Below are 16,945 nucleotides of genomic sequence, written 5' to 3' on the forward strand. Positions count from 1 at the left end.
GGAGAGATCGATTGGTAAAAACTATTAGAAAAAGGCTTTCTAAAAGTAACTCCAGTAATTGTTTTGTTACTGTCTGTGAACAAATTGTAAAGGAGTGAATGAGATCTTAAAGGTGGTTGAACAGTGTAATCTCGTTAAGAGTGTGGAAGGAAACAAGGGCTGGTTGAAATCCTGGCACCGATTCACTGCTAAAAGTGGAGCGGAAGCTCTGATCAACTGGGCCTTTGGAACATGTGAACTGGATTTTGGAATGTGGATCACTCAATTAAAGTTTGATGAGAGAAGATTTTAAAGCCTATTTCTTGGAATGGAGTTTAGACCCTCTCATATGGAAATCATTTGGGGGGCGGGGGTGGATTCTGAAGAGAACTTCATAAATACTGACGTTGTGTGCTGATGTGATGATTGTAGCTTTTGTAGCTTCAAATGTATTTTGTCTGTCTTCATCTTAGGCCTTTGTGTAAGTGTCTGGCTAAAGGAAGAGTAGAGGAATCTTGCTTAACAATGCTTTTTATGTTTAATAAATGTTTTCCTTTATTGTTACAAACTAATTACATGAATAAGATGGGTATAGAGAGATATGGGCCAAATTCAGACAATTGGGACTAACTTAGTTGTTAAAAAAAAAGGGCGGCATGGACAAGTTGAGCCGAAGAACCTGTTTCCATGCTGTAAACCTCTATGACTATAATTTGCTGTCCTGTGACTCTGTTTCCTCCACAAAACAAAAAATAAAAATAACCGTTATGATCTTTTGACCCAGGGTTCCATTCTGGGTCCACATTCCAAAATCCAGTTCACATGTTCCAAAGGCCCAGTTGATCAACCAGCCCTTGTTTCCTTCCACACTCTTAACGAGATTACACTGTTCAACCACCTTTAAGATCTCAGTCACTACTTTACAATTTGTTCACAGACAGTAACAAAACAATTACTGGAGTTACTTTTAGAAAGCCTTTTTCTAATAGTTTTTACCAATCGATCTCTCCTAACTTTTCCTGGTTCGCTGAGCAGAAGCTGTTCTCCAGTAGTCTTTGATCACTGAGTTTCAGACTTCCTGAAATCCTCTTGTTACAACTCTCTAGATCCCTAGACCTTCTACTAGTTCTCTTCTAATTTTCTCTGAGGAGCACTAGCCTTGACAAGATTACTTCATTATAAGGCTCCAGCTTCCAGCATACCTGAGAAGCCCATCCTTTCTCTCCAACTGAACTGACTCGGTTTTTGCGAGAGTTTAAGACAAAGGAAGCCGTCTGCTCTTCCAACAGTTTGCCAGACAATTCTCGGGAGTCTGCATTCCGAAACTCTAAAATAGAAGAGTCTCAGCTGAGATAATGAAATAAAACCCCACAGACACATTGGGCCTGATTTTACCAACAATTTGCGCCCGTTTTCGGTTGCGAAATCGTGGTAAAGTCGGGTGTGAGGCCTTTATCGTGATCTGCACCTGCGTCCGTGCAGACCACCACTTTACCGAGATCCGCGAATGGCGGGGATCCGTTCCGCGCCCAAATCGGGCGCAATGACGATTTAAATGCATTTGCATGCATTTAAATTGAATTAATGAACTGCCCACCCAACTCTATCAGCATTTCCCCCTTTACCACCGCGTTTACCAATCCAGAACCGCGCTTTTAGGGACCTGCTGCATAAAAGTCTGAATCAGGCACTTCCTCAGTGATGGATGGCGAGGAGGTAGGTGCATGGCGTCCGAAAGCTCTCCGCTACTCACGGGTGTCCTGTTGTTGCAGCCATTTCGCTGTCTCGGGTCGGTGGCGGCTCTGCGAGTGCGGTGGGGGGGAGGGGGGGCCGTTGCTGTGCACGATCTCCGATGTTTGTCTGGCAGCACGGACCCGGGTCTCAGCACTGACCTCGGGTCCTGCAGTGCTGCTGGGTCCGAGCACCGCAGCTCACTTCAGGCTGAAGGATGTGCACAAAGCCCTTGCAGATAGCACTGCTGCAGCCTCTCAATGTTACCAGGGGCTGTGACAGTGTGGAGCATCTGGCTGGGGTGATTGGGGGGCATGGGGGGGCTGTGACTGTGTGATTGTCGGTCTGCTAGGGGAAAGCAGCGTTGCATGACTCCAACATTTGTTCATCTCCACCTCCCCCCAATCCACCCCCCCCTCTCCCCCCCCACACACACACACCTTTCAGAGTGAAGAGATGGCTTTTGCAATGCAAACAATCAAGGTTGCTGCTGGAGCTGAGGAGGAGGACATGGAGGAAGAACTGCGGGCCCAGGAGGCCCGGGCCGTACCACCTGCAGGACCGGAGGGAGACAACCATCAGAGGCAGGAGGTGGCCGCCATTCACCCAGAGCGGGGGCTTCGGAGAAGGAGGGAGCAGAGACCCCGGCAGTTCCGTGCACGAGTGTCCTTCGAGGAGGTGTGGGACACCGTATGCCGCTGACGTCTCCGACTCCGAAAGGATACCGTGCGACACCTGTGCAACCTGTTGCAGGACCTGGCGCCCAGGGGCAGGGGGGGGCACCCACTCTCAGTGGCTGTCAGATTGACAGCTGCTCTGAACTTCTATGCGACTGGGGCCTTCCAGAGCCCAACCGGAGATGTCTGTGGCATCTCCCAGTCTTCAGTCCACACCTGTGTCAAGCAGGTCACTGAAGCCCTGTTTGCCCGGGCTGGACAGGACATCAAATTCAACCTGGACCCGGCCCATCAGGAAGCCCGGGCTGCGGGGTTCGTTGCAATTGCGGGGATGCTGAATGTGCAGGGGGCGGTCGACTGCACCCATGTCACCCTCAGGGCCCCCCTACAGAATCCCCGATGATTCGTCAATAGGAACTCCCTGAATGTACAAATCGTGTGTGACCACAATATGACCATCATGCACGTCTGCGCCAGACATCCAGGCAGCGTGCATGACAGCTTCATTATAAGGAGCTCAGACATCCCGCAAGCATTTGAGGAGGAGCCCAGGCTGCGGGGGTGGCTCCTGGGTGATATGGGTTACCCGCTTCAGACATGGCTGATGACGCCTGTGCGGAGGCCTGTGACTGAAGCGGAGACCGGCTATAATGAGGCCCATGTGGCCACCCGCGTGACGGTAGAGAGGTGCATTGGGCTCCTCAAGGTGCGATTCCGGTGCCTGGACCGATCCGGAGGGGCCCTCCAGTACAGCCCCCTTCATCTGCTCCCACATAGTGGTGGTGTGCTGTGCCCTGCACAATCTGGCTCTGCAGTGAGGTGACCTCTTGGAGGAGGAAGAGGACGTGGAGAATGACCAGCCAGCCGTCACTGGACAGGATGACCAGCAGGAGGAGGAGGAAGGGGAGGAAGAGGAAGAGGAGGATGAGAGCACCTTGGAACACCTGCCAGGTGGTGCAGGGCTGGCAGCGCAGCTGAGGCATGGCAAGGGTGGCGAGGGAGGCTCTGATAACCAGGCGGTTCAGTCGCTAGGGGATGGTGATTGTGGGTTCCATTCCCACCCCCTCCCCCACCCCTGAAAAATGCCTTCCATTTATCCTACACATTGTCACACCAGAGTGGTGGGCCTGGGTACTCTGTGCTCACGATATTGTTTCCAGGCAGGAGGGTGATGACAACTCGCTAAGCACCATTCTGATGATGCCCTGATGCAAACCGGTCTGACTCCTGCCTGAGATCCACATGCACGCCAGCACCTGGGCCCATACCTGTCTAGTGGGTAAGGGATCCGAAACCCCCATACAGGACCCTGGGGCTGGTGGGTTGGGGGACGGAAGGTCATCGCTCGTGGGGTATGAGAGACCAATGGCTTCCTTTTCTCAGTGACACAGCATTGAGGGGCCGCCCCAACTGATATCACCATGAGGCATCCATCGGGTGATTGTCAATGGGGCAGGAATCCTATTCGAAACAACCTATTCGCAGGTGGTTGTGGAGAAAAAACATTTATTTACAATAAAGGCGTTCAGATAAGCTGGTGAAACACAGAAACTTATGAAAAAAAAACACTAAGGTGCCTACAGTGCTTTCTAACTAGTGCAGCCCTTCACCCGTGCCATCTCAGTGCAACTCCAACTTCCTAACCGTACGCTGCCTCACACTACGCCTCAGTGACTCACCAGAATGTACATCGGAGGTGGAGGGGGCCAGCTGCCGACCTCGCCCCGTGGCCTGTGATGCGGGTGGCGGGCGTCCTCTGGAGGCCCTGGCCGGCTTCCAGGTGTCTGGGATGTTTCCATGACACCCTCTTCATCCTGCTGCCCCTGAGATGCCCCAGTGTCAGGAAGGGGGGAGTCAGAAAGTGTTGCCATAGCCACAGTTTCCTGGCTGGAAGGCCCCGGCGTGGGCTCGTGCCCTTCCTCCTCCCTTGGGGTCCCTTTTGGCCCCTGGGTCACTCCATGGGACACTAGTGCTTCTGCAGTGAGCTCCAGAAGCTCCGGCGTCACCTGGCACTGCCAGTCCTGGAGGACCACCTGCGTCCTACCCATGGTGGTCGACCCCTCCACAATGGCCACTTGAGTCGTGGGCCATCTCTCAATGGCTGCAGCAAGTGCCCTGTGAGACTGGGCCATGCTCTGCAAGCCCTCACTTGTGGCCCTCTGAGACTGGGACACCTTCTCAAGGGTTGCTGCCATTGCCCGCTGTGTCTCGGTGCTGTCCCTCTGGGTCTCCTGCAAGCTCTCGAGCTTCTCAGCCATGGGCTGCAGAATCTCAAGAAGCCTGCTCAGTCCCTCCGCTGTGGCCTGCTGTGACTCGGCCATTGCTTGGAGCCTGCCACCCATGGTGAGGATCCCCTGCCCCAGGCTTTCCACTGCAGACGCCACCCTTGCAGTGTTGGCATTGGAAGCACGCATGACGGGCAATAGCTGATCTGCCTGAAAGCCTTGGGACTCCTCCCAGCAGCCTCACAGTCATAACACCAACTGGGATTGGAGCATTATCTTTTCCTCACCTTGGTAACCTCATTCAGATCTGTAGCCCTCTGTGTTACCTGCACTTCTCCAATCCTTGCCTAATGAGCAGCACCACCCACCCCCCCCCCCCCACCCCCTCCACCACCCCTTTTAATTTCCCCACCTTCACTTGTCACAGCTCTGGAATTATCTTCCTAAAGCTCTCTGTCTTTCTATCTCACTTCCTCTTTGAAGGTTCACCTTTGTTTTAACAAAACTGTTGGATATCTGTCCTAATACTTCCCACCGTGGTGAGTGTAATAAGTCTTTGGAGGCAGAGGTCCCTTCACCAAAATCCCTTTATTTACAATTCCAACAGCAGTACACACAGTGCTATCAGTCAGCAGTCTACCTTTGGGAGTGCCAGAGGAACTGACACTCCCAGTTAAATGCAAGGAAAAGACTCCTTGGATGGCCCATCAATCGACTCCTTAATCAAGGAGTTCATATTCCAATAGGCCAACCTCAATAGCCTGATTGAAGTTATTACAGTGTGGTGCCAAATTATCTTTGATAATGCTGTGAAGCGTCCATGTTAAAGGTGCTATGAAAATGTTGTTGAATGCACCAGGTAGAAGGTATGCCAGAAAACAATACAAATACAGTACTTGTAAAAGTTCGCTTCACTTACATTTTGGCCCATTTATCCAGTTCTTCATCGATATAAGCCTTTGTTTTCTTTGGTTGCAACCCAAGGGAGTTTCCGTTGAAGTAAACACAGTCATCCTCTGCCTTTATCAAAGTTGGGTCAACTTTAAAATATGAAAAAGAAAAATATAATGGGATTTTCACTGTTATGTTCACCATAACCCCCCCCCTCCCCCACCCCCCTCCACCCCTCAAAGAACTCCACATAATTATTTGAAAGATAATTTAATACACCAGTTACTACATATTCTTGTCAATATTGGTAGCTCCAAATTTGCAACAACATTTTAAAGTAAGTGAGCTGGTGATACTAAGACACATACTTGGAAGACCCAAAGAGCTCATTGTCCTCCAGTGCCATTATGCCACAGCAGCAATAGACATGATTGGCTCTGGTTGCATTAGCCAGTGAGACCAACAAGGGAACTAAAGGATTGGAATTTAAATGAGAAACTATTTTGGGAACAAAAACAGAAAATGCTGGGAAATCTCAGCAGGTCTGACAGTATCTGTGGATGCTTGGACACTCCGGCACCTGTCCGGATACACTGAGGGAGAATTTAGCATGGCCAATGCATCTAACCAGCATGTCTTTCGTCCTGTGGGAGAATACTGGAGCACCTGGAGGAAACCCATGCAGACAAAGGGGAGAACATGCAGACTCCACACAGACAGTGACCCAAGCCGGGAATCGAACCCAGGTCCCGAGCGCTGTGATGCAGCAGTGTTAATCACTGTGCTGAAAAACACTATATCAGTATGCATTTGTATTTTCATTTTAAGGTAATGTGCTTCATAGCTCCATTATCTCATACCTATATTCATGCTCAACATTATGAAGAAATTATGATCCAGATTTGAATTTGCTTTACGTGAGAAACTTGAGGGCTAATGATATCAAGGCTGCTTCTCTGGAATCAAAGGGAAGTGTTGGGGTCTTCCCAGTCCCTGCCTTGCCTCTTCCACTCATCACTGGTATCGGTTGTCGATCCTCCTTCCCAATACTAACTTAGGCTAGGGACTGTTCTTGAGTCTCCCATGTCCTAAACGGCCATCGATTACCAGGATTGGAAGGTTTAGAATTATAGGGAGAGGCTGGATAAGCTGGGACTGTTTTCCCTGGAGCGGAGGGGGATGAGGGGTGACCTTATAGAGGTTTATAAAATCATCAGGGGCATAGTTAAGGTGAATAGCCAAGGTTTTTTTCCCCAGGATAGAGGAGTCCAGCACAGTTTTAAGGTGAGGGGAAAGATTTAAAAGGGACCTGAGGGGCAATTTTTTCACACAGAGGGTGATGCGTATGTGGAATGAGCTGCCAGAGGAGGTGGTAGGGGCGGGTACAATTACAACATTTAAAATACATTTGGACAGGTAAGTGGATGGGAAAGGTTTAGCGGGGTATGGACCAAATGGAGACAAAAGGGGCTAGTTCAGTTCAGGAAACCTGGTCGGCACGGATGAGTAGAGCAGAAGGGCCTGTTTCCGTCCTGTATATCTCTATGACTGCATTTTAACTCCCGATTGCCAGTCCTGACTTCATTTCTGCTGTTTGCTGGCTTCCAGTTCCGCTGCATTATTTAAATGAGACCCAAGAATTGCAATTTGCCCCAGGCCTCAGGTTGGAACTCAACCCAGGTTTGAACTCCAAACTGAGAACTGAATTCTTCTCTGCCTCACAAACTGCCTGCTCCGTTCATACCCTCCAGTTAAATGGTGTAACCATCACTGAATCCCCCACTGTCAACATCGTTGGGGTTACCATTGACCAGAAACTCAACTGGACTCATCACATAAACACAGTGGCTACAAGAGCAGGTCAGAGGCTAAGAATACTGCGGCAAGTAACTCACCTCCTGACTCCCAAAGTCTATCCACCATCTACAAGGCACAAGTCAGGAGTGTGATGGAATACTCCCCACTTGCCTGGATGGGTGCAGCCCCAACAACACTCAAGAAGCTTGACACCATCCAGGACAAAGCAGCCCTCTTGATTGGCACCACATCTACAAACATTGAATCCCTCCACCACCGACGTTCAGTAGCAGCAGTGTGTACTATCTACAAGATGCACTACAGCAATTCACCCAAGACAGCACCTTCCAAATCCATGACAACTTCTATCTCGAAGGACAAGGGCAGCAGATAAATGGGAAAACCACCACCTGCAAGTTTCCCTTCAAGTCACTCACCATCCTGACTTGGAAATATATCGCTGTTCCTTCGTAGCCATTGGGTCAAAATCCTGGAATTCCCTCCCTGACGGTATTGTGGGTCAACCCACAGAACATGGACTGCAGCGATTCAAGAAGGCAGCTCACCACCACCTTCTCAAGGGCAACTAGGGATGGGCAATAAATGCTGGCCAGCCAACAATGCCTATGTCCCACAAATGAATTAAAAAATGTCAAAAATGAGCTCAAAATAACAATATGTTTTCTTGCCTCCTTCATCTTCCATTTCTCGATTGTAGTAAAAACATTGTTTTTTTTTAAAGAAAATCAGGATGTTAAGCACTCTGATCATACGTGGCTACAAGAGAATTGAAAGCAAATATTAAAAATTGTCTGTTACAAGCTACAAGACCATACGTGTGTGTATGGCTGGCATAGTTAATATCATTGCTACATTCATTCTTCCATTGTTTTCTTCAATTCTAAATCATTATGTCAGCTGAATCAATATTGCCGTGAAATCAATATCATTAAAAGGTTTTTTTTAGATTCAGTGATGTGACATTTACTTCAATATTTCTGTACATATCAATTATTCTGATATCGCTGAAAGTACTGCCTTAATCATTTTACTTGTACCTCCCTTACATTTAAAAAGTGCTATAAATCCTACTGATTGGGTTATACTTTCATCTTTCTTCTCAGAGTAAGAACATTTATCCCTATACTTAATCACTTAGAAATTGCAAATGTACAGCAAAAAGATAGATGTGAATTGTTTGACTGCAGTAAACCCTGAGAAGAAGTCGCAAAGCTTGTTAACTATGACCTGTATACCCTTGTAAATATTGGGAGTATATATTTTATAACTGGCAGCCTGATATTGTAGTAAGAAGTTTAGATGGAGCAACTCATCCAATTCCACTTGTTTTACACTGTCACCCAAAGCCAAGATTTCTCCCAGTGACTATTCCACGAATGATGGAGAATCATAGAATCCCTACTATGCAGAAAGAGGCCATTTGGCCCATCGAGTCTGACCGACAAAAATCCCACCCAGGTCCTGTCCTATCCCCTGACATTAAGGGGGATGAGGAGAGCCCGACAATTAATGAAAAAGAAGCACGTTACAAGTGAACTACACAGATAGCGAGCAAATTGTAACATGGCTGATGGTGGTTTGGGTAGAGTTAGGTTTGAAATCCATGAAAAATTAAGACTGCACCAGGAAGTTAATTCTGACCGGTTGATTTTTGCAGTTCTCAGCTGCCTGGGAGCAATCCCCTCACAAGAAGTGAATTGTCAATCTCAATTCCGGGTTCAATTACAGCAATATCAACGTGGACTTTCCGACTTTGCTTTGGTTCATGGATTTCCCAAAACCCAACAGTGAAATAAGGTGAGAAGAAAGTTTCAATCGAGGGGGAAAAAGGGGCCAATAAGCATTGAGTAGTCACAACTGCTTTTTCACCTACTTGTGCTGAGATGTGACTTTACAAACCTTGGAGGTTACCTTCAACAAACTTTAGAGGTGTCACATACAATGTGAAGGTTCAGAGGTCTGGTCTGGAGGAATGACCTACTATATCAACATGGTTGCCCGTTTAGAATGTTACTGCAGACCTCTGACCAAGACTGAGTGCCCACCAGCAGATTCAGGAGAAGCAGGACTTGCACCAGCAACAGCCTGGTGCTAACAGACCTGCAACTCCACAGGAGAGAAGGGATCAATAGAAAGCGGCAGCTCACAGGGGAGTAAACTTGGCACACATGGTTCACAGGCAGAGGATAAGCTTCCTTGACATAACGTGGAATCATTGTGGGTGGGGATAAGGAATAGTAAGGGGAGAAAGTTACTGGTGGGCGTGGTCTATAGACCCCCAAATAATAACTTTGAGGTGGGTCGGGCTATAAACAAGCAAATAATGGATGCGTGCAAAAACGGAACAGCAATAATCATGGGGGATTTTAACCTGTATATTGATTGGTTGACTCAAGTTGGATGCGGTGGACTTGAGGAAGAGTTCTTAGAATGCTGTCGGGATAGTTTACTCGAACAGTATGTTACAGAACCTATTGAGGGAGCAAGCTATCTTGGATCTGGTCCTGTGTAATGAGACAGGTAAAATTAATGATCTTCTTGTGAGGGATCCTCTTGGAATGAGTGATCACAATATGGTGAAATTTCTAATACAAATGGAGGGTGAGAAAGTAGGGTCCCAAACCAGTGTCCTCTGCTTGAACAGAGGGGAGTACAATAGGATGAGGGCAGAATTGGCTAATGTAGACTGGGAGCACAGACTAGTTGGTAGGACAGCTGAGCAACAGTGGCGGATTTTTAAGAAGATTTTTCTCAGTACTCAGCAAAAATATATTCCTGTGATAAAGAAGGAATGTAAGAAAAGGGATAACCAGCCATGGATAACGAAGGAAATAAAGTAAATTAAAAATCGATGCGTACAGAGTGGCCAAAACCAGTGGGGAATTAGAAGATTGGGAAAGCTTTAAAAAACAACAAAGAACTACTCAGAAAGCGATAAAGAAAGGAAAAATACATTATGAAGCTAAACTAGCACAAAATATAAAAACTGATAGTAAAAGTTTTTACAAATATATAAAAAGGAAAAGAGTAGCTAAAGTAAATGTTGGACCTTTGGAAGACGTGGTGAAAATAAATCAATAAAGCTACAAATGGGGAACCCATGTCCGACTGTTAATCTGGCAGATGGAGTATAACGTTGACAAGTGTGAGGTTATACACTTTGGAAGGAATAATAGTAAAATGGACTATTATTTAAATGGTGAAAAATTACAACATGCTACTGTGCAGAGGGACCTGGGGGTCCTTGTGCATGAATCGCAAAAACTCAGTTTGCAGGTGATCAAGAAGGCAAATGGAATGTTGGCCTTTCTCGCGAAGGGGATGGAGTATAAAAGCAGGGAGGTCTTGCTGCAATCGTACAAGGTACTGGTGAGGCCGCAACTAGAATACTGTGTGCAATTTTGGTCCCCTTATTTGCGGAAGGATATATTGGCCTTGGAGGGAGTACAGAGAAGGTTCACCAGTTGATACCGGAGATGAGGGGGTTGCTTATGAGGAGAGATTGAGTAGATTGGGCCTGTACTCATTGGAGTTTAGAAGACTGAGGGGAGATCTTATAGAGACATATAAGATAATGAAGGGGCTCGACAGGGTAGAGGCAGAGAGATTCTTTCCACTTAGAAAGGAAACAAGAACAAGAGGACACAGCCTCAAAATAAGGGGGAGTCAGTTTAGAACAGAGTTGAGGAGGAACTTCTTCTCTCAGAGGGTAGTGAATCTCTGGAATTCTCTGCCCATTGAAACTGTGGAGGCTACCCCGTTAAATATGTTTAAGTCACAGGTAGATAGATTTCTGATCAATAAGGGAATTAAGGGTTATGGGGAGCGGGCAGGTAAGTGAAACTAAACCACTATCAGATCAGCCATGATCTTTTTGAATGGCGGGGCAGGCTCTAGGGGCTAGATGGCCTACTCCTGCTCCTATTTCTTATGTTCTTATGTCGGAACAACACAGGCTCAGGGTGCCATGTCAGGTGGTGGCAGACACTTGCAACCGGCTGAAATCAGATTTGCTACCGAGTGCATGCTTTAACAGTGGCTGTCAAGTTCATCAGCGCCCTCAGTTCTTTTGCCTCTGGGTCATTCCACGACTCTGCTGGAGACTCGGCAGGATCTCAGAGTCAGCAACACAGAAATACACAAGAAAGGTGACTGACGGCTTAGTCCTTCGGGCCAGCAATAATATGAACTTCACAGTGCATGATAACAGTCAGAATGAGAAGGCATTTGGATTTGTGACGCTACTGATCGAGGGCACTGTCAGCTGCATGCAGTTAAGAGACCCATGGATCATCCTGAGGCGATCGGATTCCACTCAATCGCTGTGCAGCTGGTGCTAACCACAAAAAGATCATTCCCCAAGTTGTGCAAGAGTCCTGATCAGATGTCTTAATGCTTTCATCCTGTGGTAGTCCATTCTCCCTGGCCTCCTCACATTTCAAAGCAGATTTACCAGCTGAATGCTCAGAGATAAGGACAGTTTCAAGGAGAAGGTCAGTATTTTACAACACTTTTTGTGGACAAGGAAAGCAGGAGATCCTCCCTTGCCCCCCTCCCAAATTCCACATCCATCAGACCATCAGATAATCATCCAAAAAAAAACTGAGATAGTCAAATGGGCGGATAAGTGGCAGATGGAATTTAACCCTGAAAAGTGTGAGTTGATGCACTATGGAAGGAGTAATTTGACAAGGAAGTATACTATGAAAGGTCTGACATTGAGAAGTTCCGAAGAACAAAGGGACCTTAGCCTGTTTGTTTATAGATCTCTGAAGACGGAAAGGCAGGTTAATAGGGTGGTGAAAAAGGCATATGGTGATGCACTATCAATCGAGCAAAGACTAGTTTGTACGCAAGAACAAATAGGCTTTTATTAGCAAAAGACTTGGAGCACATCCATGCCGATGAACTGGTCCAGACTGAGGTGGGGGGTGGGGAGCAGTCGCCTTTATACCTGGACCAGGGGGGGGGGAGGAGTCTCAGGTAGGGCCGGCAGGGATGTGTCCAGGCATGTAACATATACAGGTAATATGCTAACAGTGGTTTAATACATTCACCCCCTGTTTAAAGAGTCCGGCGGGGGTGATGTGGGTGGAACGATATTTACAGAATTACAAATTTAGTCTCTCTGGGGCTTGATCTGCCGCTGTGACCGCCGTAGTGCCGGTTGTGGTGTCGGTTCATGTGGCTGCGGTGTTGGTTCAGGCACCAGGTCGTAGTTGCTCGAGTCGTCTGTAGTCCCTTCAGATTGTCGGGTGTGTGGTGGCGGTTCCTGGGGCTCAGGCGTGCTGTATACGGGGGCTAGGGGAGCATGCTGTGGCCCGGGTGCTGTATGGACAACGTTGGGGGTTGGGGGTGTGGGGTTGTGGGTCGTAGTGGTCCCTGGGGCACCTGCGGGTGCCAGGTCTCGAATAGAGACTGTGTCTTCCCGCCCGTTGGGGTACGCCACACAGGCGTATTGGGGGTTGGCGTGGAGGAGTTGGACCCTTTCGACCAGGGGGTCCGACTTATGGGTCCTCACGTGCTTCCAGAGCAGGACAGGGCCTGGGGACGTCAGCCACGACGGTAGTGAGGTCCCCGAGGAGGACTTTCTGGGGAAAACAAACATTCTTTCATGAGGGGTAGCATTGGTAGCTGTGCAAAGGAGTGATCTAATCGAGTGTAGTGCATCAGGGAGGACCTCTTGCCAGCGGGTGACTGGAAGACCTTTAGATTTCAGAGCTAGTAAAACGACCTTCCAAACTGTCGCGTTCTCCCTCTCTACCTGTCCGTTCCCCCTGGGGTTGTAGCTGGTGGTCCTACTCGAGGCTATGCCTTTGGAGAGCAGGTACTGTCGCAGCTCATCACTCATAAAGGAGGATCCCCGGTCGCAATGGATATAGCTCGGGAAACCGAACAGGGTGAAGAGGCTGTGCAGGGCCCTGACGACCGTGGCCGAGGTCATATCTGGGCAGGGAATAGCGAAGGGGAAACGTGTATATTCATCAATGACGTTGAGGAAGTATATGTTGCGGTCAGAAGAGGGGAGGGGGCCTTTGAAGTCAACGCTGAGGCGTTCGAAAGGGCGGGTGGCTTTTATGAGGTGTGCTCTGTCTGGCCGATAGAAGTGCAGCTTGCACTCTGCGCAGACCTGGCAGTGTCTGGTTATAGACCTGACTTCCTCAATGGAGTAGGGCAGGTTAGAGCTTTAATGAAGTGAAAAAACCTAGTGACCCCCGGGTGGCAGAAGTTGTTGTGGAGAGTCTGCAATTGGTCTATTTGTACACTGGCACATATTCCCCGGGACAGGGCGTCTGGGGGCTCATTGAGCTTTCTGGGCCGGTATAAGATGTCATAATTGTAGGTGGAGAGCTCGATTCTCCACCTCAATATTTTATCGTTTTTGATCTTGCCCCGCTGCGTGTTATTAAACATGAATGCAACTGACCGTTGGTCTGTGAGTCGGGTGAATCGTTTACCAGCTAAGTAGTGGCGCCAGTGCCATACAGCTTCCACTATGGCTTGGGCCTCCTTTTCGACAGAGGAGTGTCGAATTTCAGGGCCTTGGAGGGTTCGTGAGAAGAAGGCCACGGGTCTGCCCGCCTGGTTAAGGGTGGCGGCTAGGGCGAAGTCAGACGCATTGCTCTCCACCTGGAACGGGATGGATTCGTCTACAGCGTGCATCGTGGCCTTCGCGATGTCTGCTTTGATGTAGTCAAAGGCCAGGCGAGCCTCTGCCGTCAGGGGAAAAGAGGTGGATTTGATGAGCGGACGGGCTTTATCCGCATAACTGGGGACCCACTGGGCGTAATACGAGAAGAAGCCCAGGCATCTCCTCAGTGCTTTGAGGCTGGTGGGGAGGGGGAGTTCCAGGAGGGGACGCATGTGGTCGGGATCGGGACCGATGACCCCGTTTTCCACAACACATCCAAGGATGGCGAGGCGATGTGTGCGGAATACGCACTTCTCCTTATTATAGGTCAGATTTAGGAGTGTGGCGGTGTGGAGGAATTTTTGGAGGTTGGCGTCGTGGTCCTGCTGATCATGGCCGCAGATGGTGACGTTATCCAGGTACGGGAAGGTGGCCCGCAGCCCGTTCTGGTCTACCATTCGGTCCATCTCACGCTGGAAAACCGAGACCCCGTTGGTAACGCCGAAGGGGACCCTAAGGAAGTGATAGAGACGGCCATCCGCCTCGAAGGCAGTATATTGGCGGTCCTCCGGACGGATAGGGAGCTGGTGGTATGCAGATTTTAAGTCGATGGTGGAGAACACCCGATATTGTGCAATCTGATTAACCATGTCAGATATGCGGGGAAGGGGATATGCGTCCAGCTGCGTGTAGTGGTTAATGGTCTGACTGTAGTCAGTGACCATGCGATGTTTCTCCCCAGTTTTAACAAGTACTACTTGGGCTCTCCAGGGACTGGTACTGGCCTCAATGATCCCCTCCCCTAGGAGCCGTTGCACTTCAGACCTGATAAAAGCTCTGTCTCCAGCACTGTACCATCTGCTCTTGGTGGCGATGGGCTTGCAATCGGGGATGAGATTTTCAAACAGTGAGGGAGGGGCGACTTTAAGGGTCGAGAGGCTGCAGGTGGTGCGCGGTGGGTGATCTAAGAACTGCTGATTGCAAACGGAGAGCGGGGGAAAAGGCCCATTATACTCCATGGTGACGCTCTTAAGGTGACTCAGGAAATATAGCCCCAGGAGTACGGCAGCACAGAGTTGTGGCAGCACGAGGAGCCTGAAATTTTTGTACACTGTGCCCTGTCCAGTCAGGGTCGCCACGCAGTACCCGAGGACATCCACCGAGTGGGACTTTGAAGCCATGGAGATCATTTGCTTCACTAGCAGTACTGAAAGGGCATAGCGACTCATTGTGTTAGGGTGAATAAAGCTCTCCGTACTCCCACAGTAAAACAAACAGTTTGTAATGTGACTGTTTGCCTCGATGTCCATCATGGACCTGGTGAGTTGGTGAGGCTTGGATTGGTCCAGCGTAATCGAAGCCACCGTTGGATTTTGCGAGTAGTCGCACGCAGCTGAAGGCGTCCAAGATGGCGGCCCGCACGGCCCACACACAGCTGATGGCGTCCAAGATGGCGGCCCGCACGGCTCACACGCGGATACCGGCACCCAAGATGGCGGCCCCCGCGGGTTGCACGCGGCGCTACTGGGCTTGAAGGTCGATTTCACTCTGCATACCTTCACGTAATGGCCCTACTTTCCACACCCAGAACAGATCGCATCCTTCGCCGGGCAGCATTGTCGGGGGTGCTTCGCCAGGCAGCAGAAGTAGCACTTCGGGCCTCTGGAGACTGCCGCAGCGGTCGGGTCATTGGTGGGATGTGGCGTGGCGTCGGTCTGCGGCCCTCCCGAGTACAGAGGTGGCGGCGGCCGCGGTGACCACGATGCACCCCCATGGTCGGGGATGTAGGCCTCGAGATTACGGAAGGCCACCTCTAACGAGTCGGTAATCGCCACAGTCTTTTGTAGGTCCAGCCCACCCTGTTCCAGCAGTCGTTGTCGGATATAGTTTGACCTGATACCTGTGACATAGGCATCTCTGATTAAGTCCTCAGTGTTTTGGGCGGCTGTTACGGTCTTGCAGTTGCATGCCCTGCCAAGTGCTCGCAACGCATGCAGGAATTGATCACCTGATTCTCCTGGCTGTTGTCTGCGAGTAGCCAGAAGATGTCTGGCGTAGATTTCATTAGACTGTTTGTTGTACTGGCCTTTTAAAAGTTCGATTGCATCCTTGTAATTTTCAGCATCTCTAATCATCGAGAATATTTGATCGCTTACCCGGGCGTGGAGCACGTGTAGCTTGTCGGTTTCGGTCCGAACGACGGAGGATGAGTTGAGGAAAGTTTCAAAACAGCGCAGCCAGTGATCGAAGCTGTTAGAGGCTCCTACAGCTTGAGGGTCCAATTCGAGTTTGTCGGGTTTTAGTGATCTGCTCCGTCCCAAAACTTCCGCTAATAAAATTGATGCACCATCAATCGAGCAAAGACTAGTTTGTATGCAAGAACAAATAGGCGTTTATTAGCAAAAGACTTGGAGCACATCCATGCCGATGAACTGGTCCAGACTGAGGCGGGGGGGTGGGGAGCAGTCGCCTTTATACCTGGACCAGGGGGGGGAGGAGTCTCGGGTAGGGCCGGCAGGGATCATAGAAACCCTACAGTGCAGAAGGAGGCCATTCGGCCCATCGAGTCTGCACCGACCACAATCGGCCCTGCCCCCATATCCCTACATATTTACCCGCTAATCCCTCTAACCTACGCATCTCAGGACTCTAAGGGGCAATTTTTAGCATGGCCAATCAACCTAACCCGCACATCTTTGGACTGTGGGAGGAAACCAGAGCACCCAGAGGAAACCCACGCAGACACGAGGAGAATGTGCAAACTCCACACAGACAGTGACCCAAGCCTGGAATTGAACCCAGGTCCCTGGAGCTGTGAAGCAGCAGTGCTAACCACTGTGCCGCCCTCAAATTCCACCATCTGCCTTGGCAGGATTCGAACCCGGGTCCTCAGAACATTAGCTGAATTTCTGGATTAATAGTCGAGAGATAATACCACTAGGCCATCGCCTCCCCCTATGTGTGTCCAGGCTTGTCACCTATACAGGTAATAA

General features: G+C 49.4%; 1 protein-coding gene across 3 annotated transcripts in view; it reads right to left on the reverse strand.

Annotated features, from left to right (window-relative positions):
* kynu (kynureninase) overlaps nt 1–16,945 on the reverse strand; it is a 188,793-nt gene that overhangs the window by 131,844 nt on the left and 40,004 nt on the right. For all 3 annotated transcript variants that reach the window (XM_078228015.1, XM_078228017.1, XM_078228016.1), the window contains exon 3: nt 5,532–5,652. In XM_078228015.1, coding sequence (XP_078084141.1) covers nt 5,532–5,652 — 121 coding nt within the window. The remainder of the gene's footprint in view (nt 1–5,531; nt 5,653–16,945) is intronic.

Source organism: Mustelus asterias, chromosome 14, assembly GCF_964213995.1.
Source record: "Mustelus asterias chromosome 14, sMusAst1.hap1.1, whole genome shotgun sequence".
NCBI classification, from domain to species: domain Eukaryota; kingdom Metazoa; phylum Chordata; class Chondrichthyes; order Carcharhiniformes; family Triakidae; genus Mustelus; species Mustelus asterias.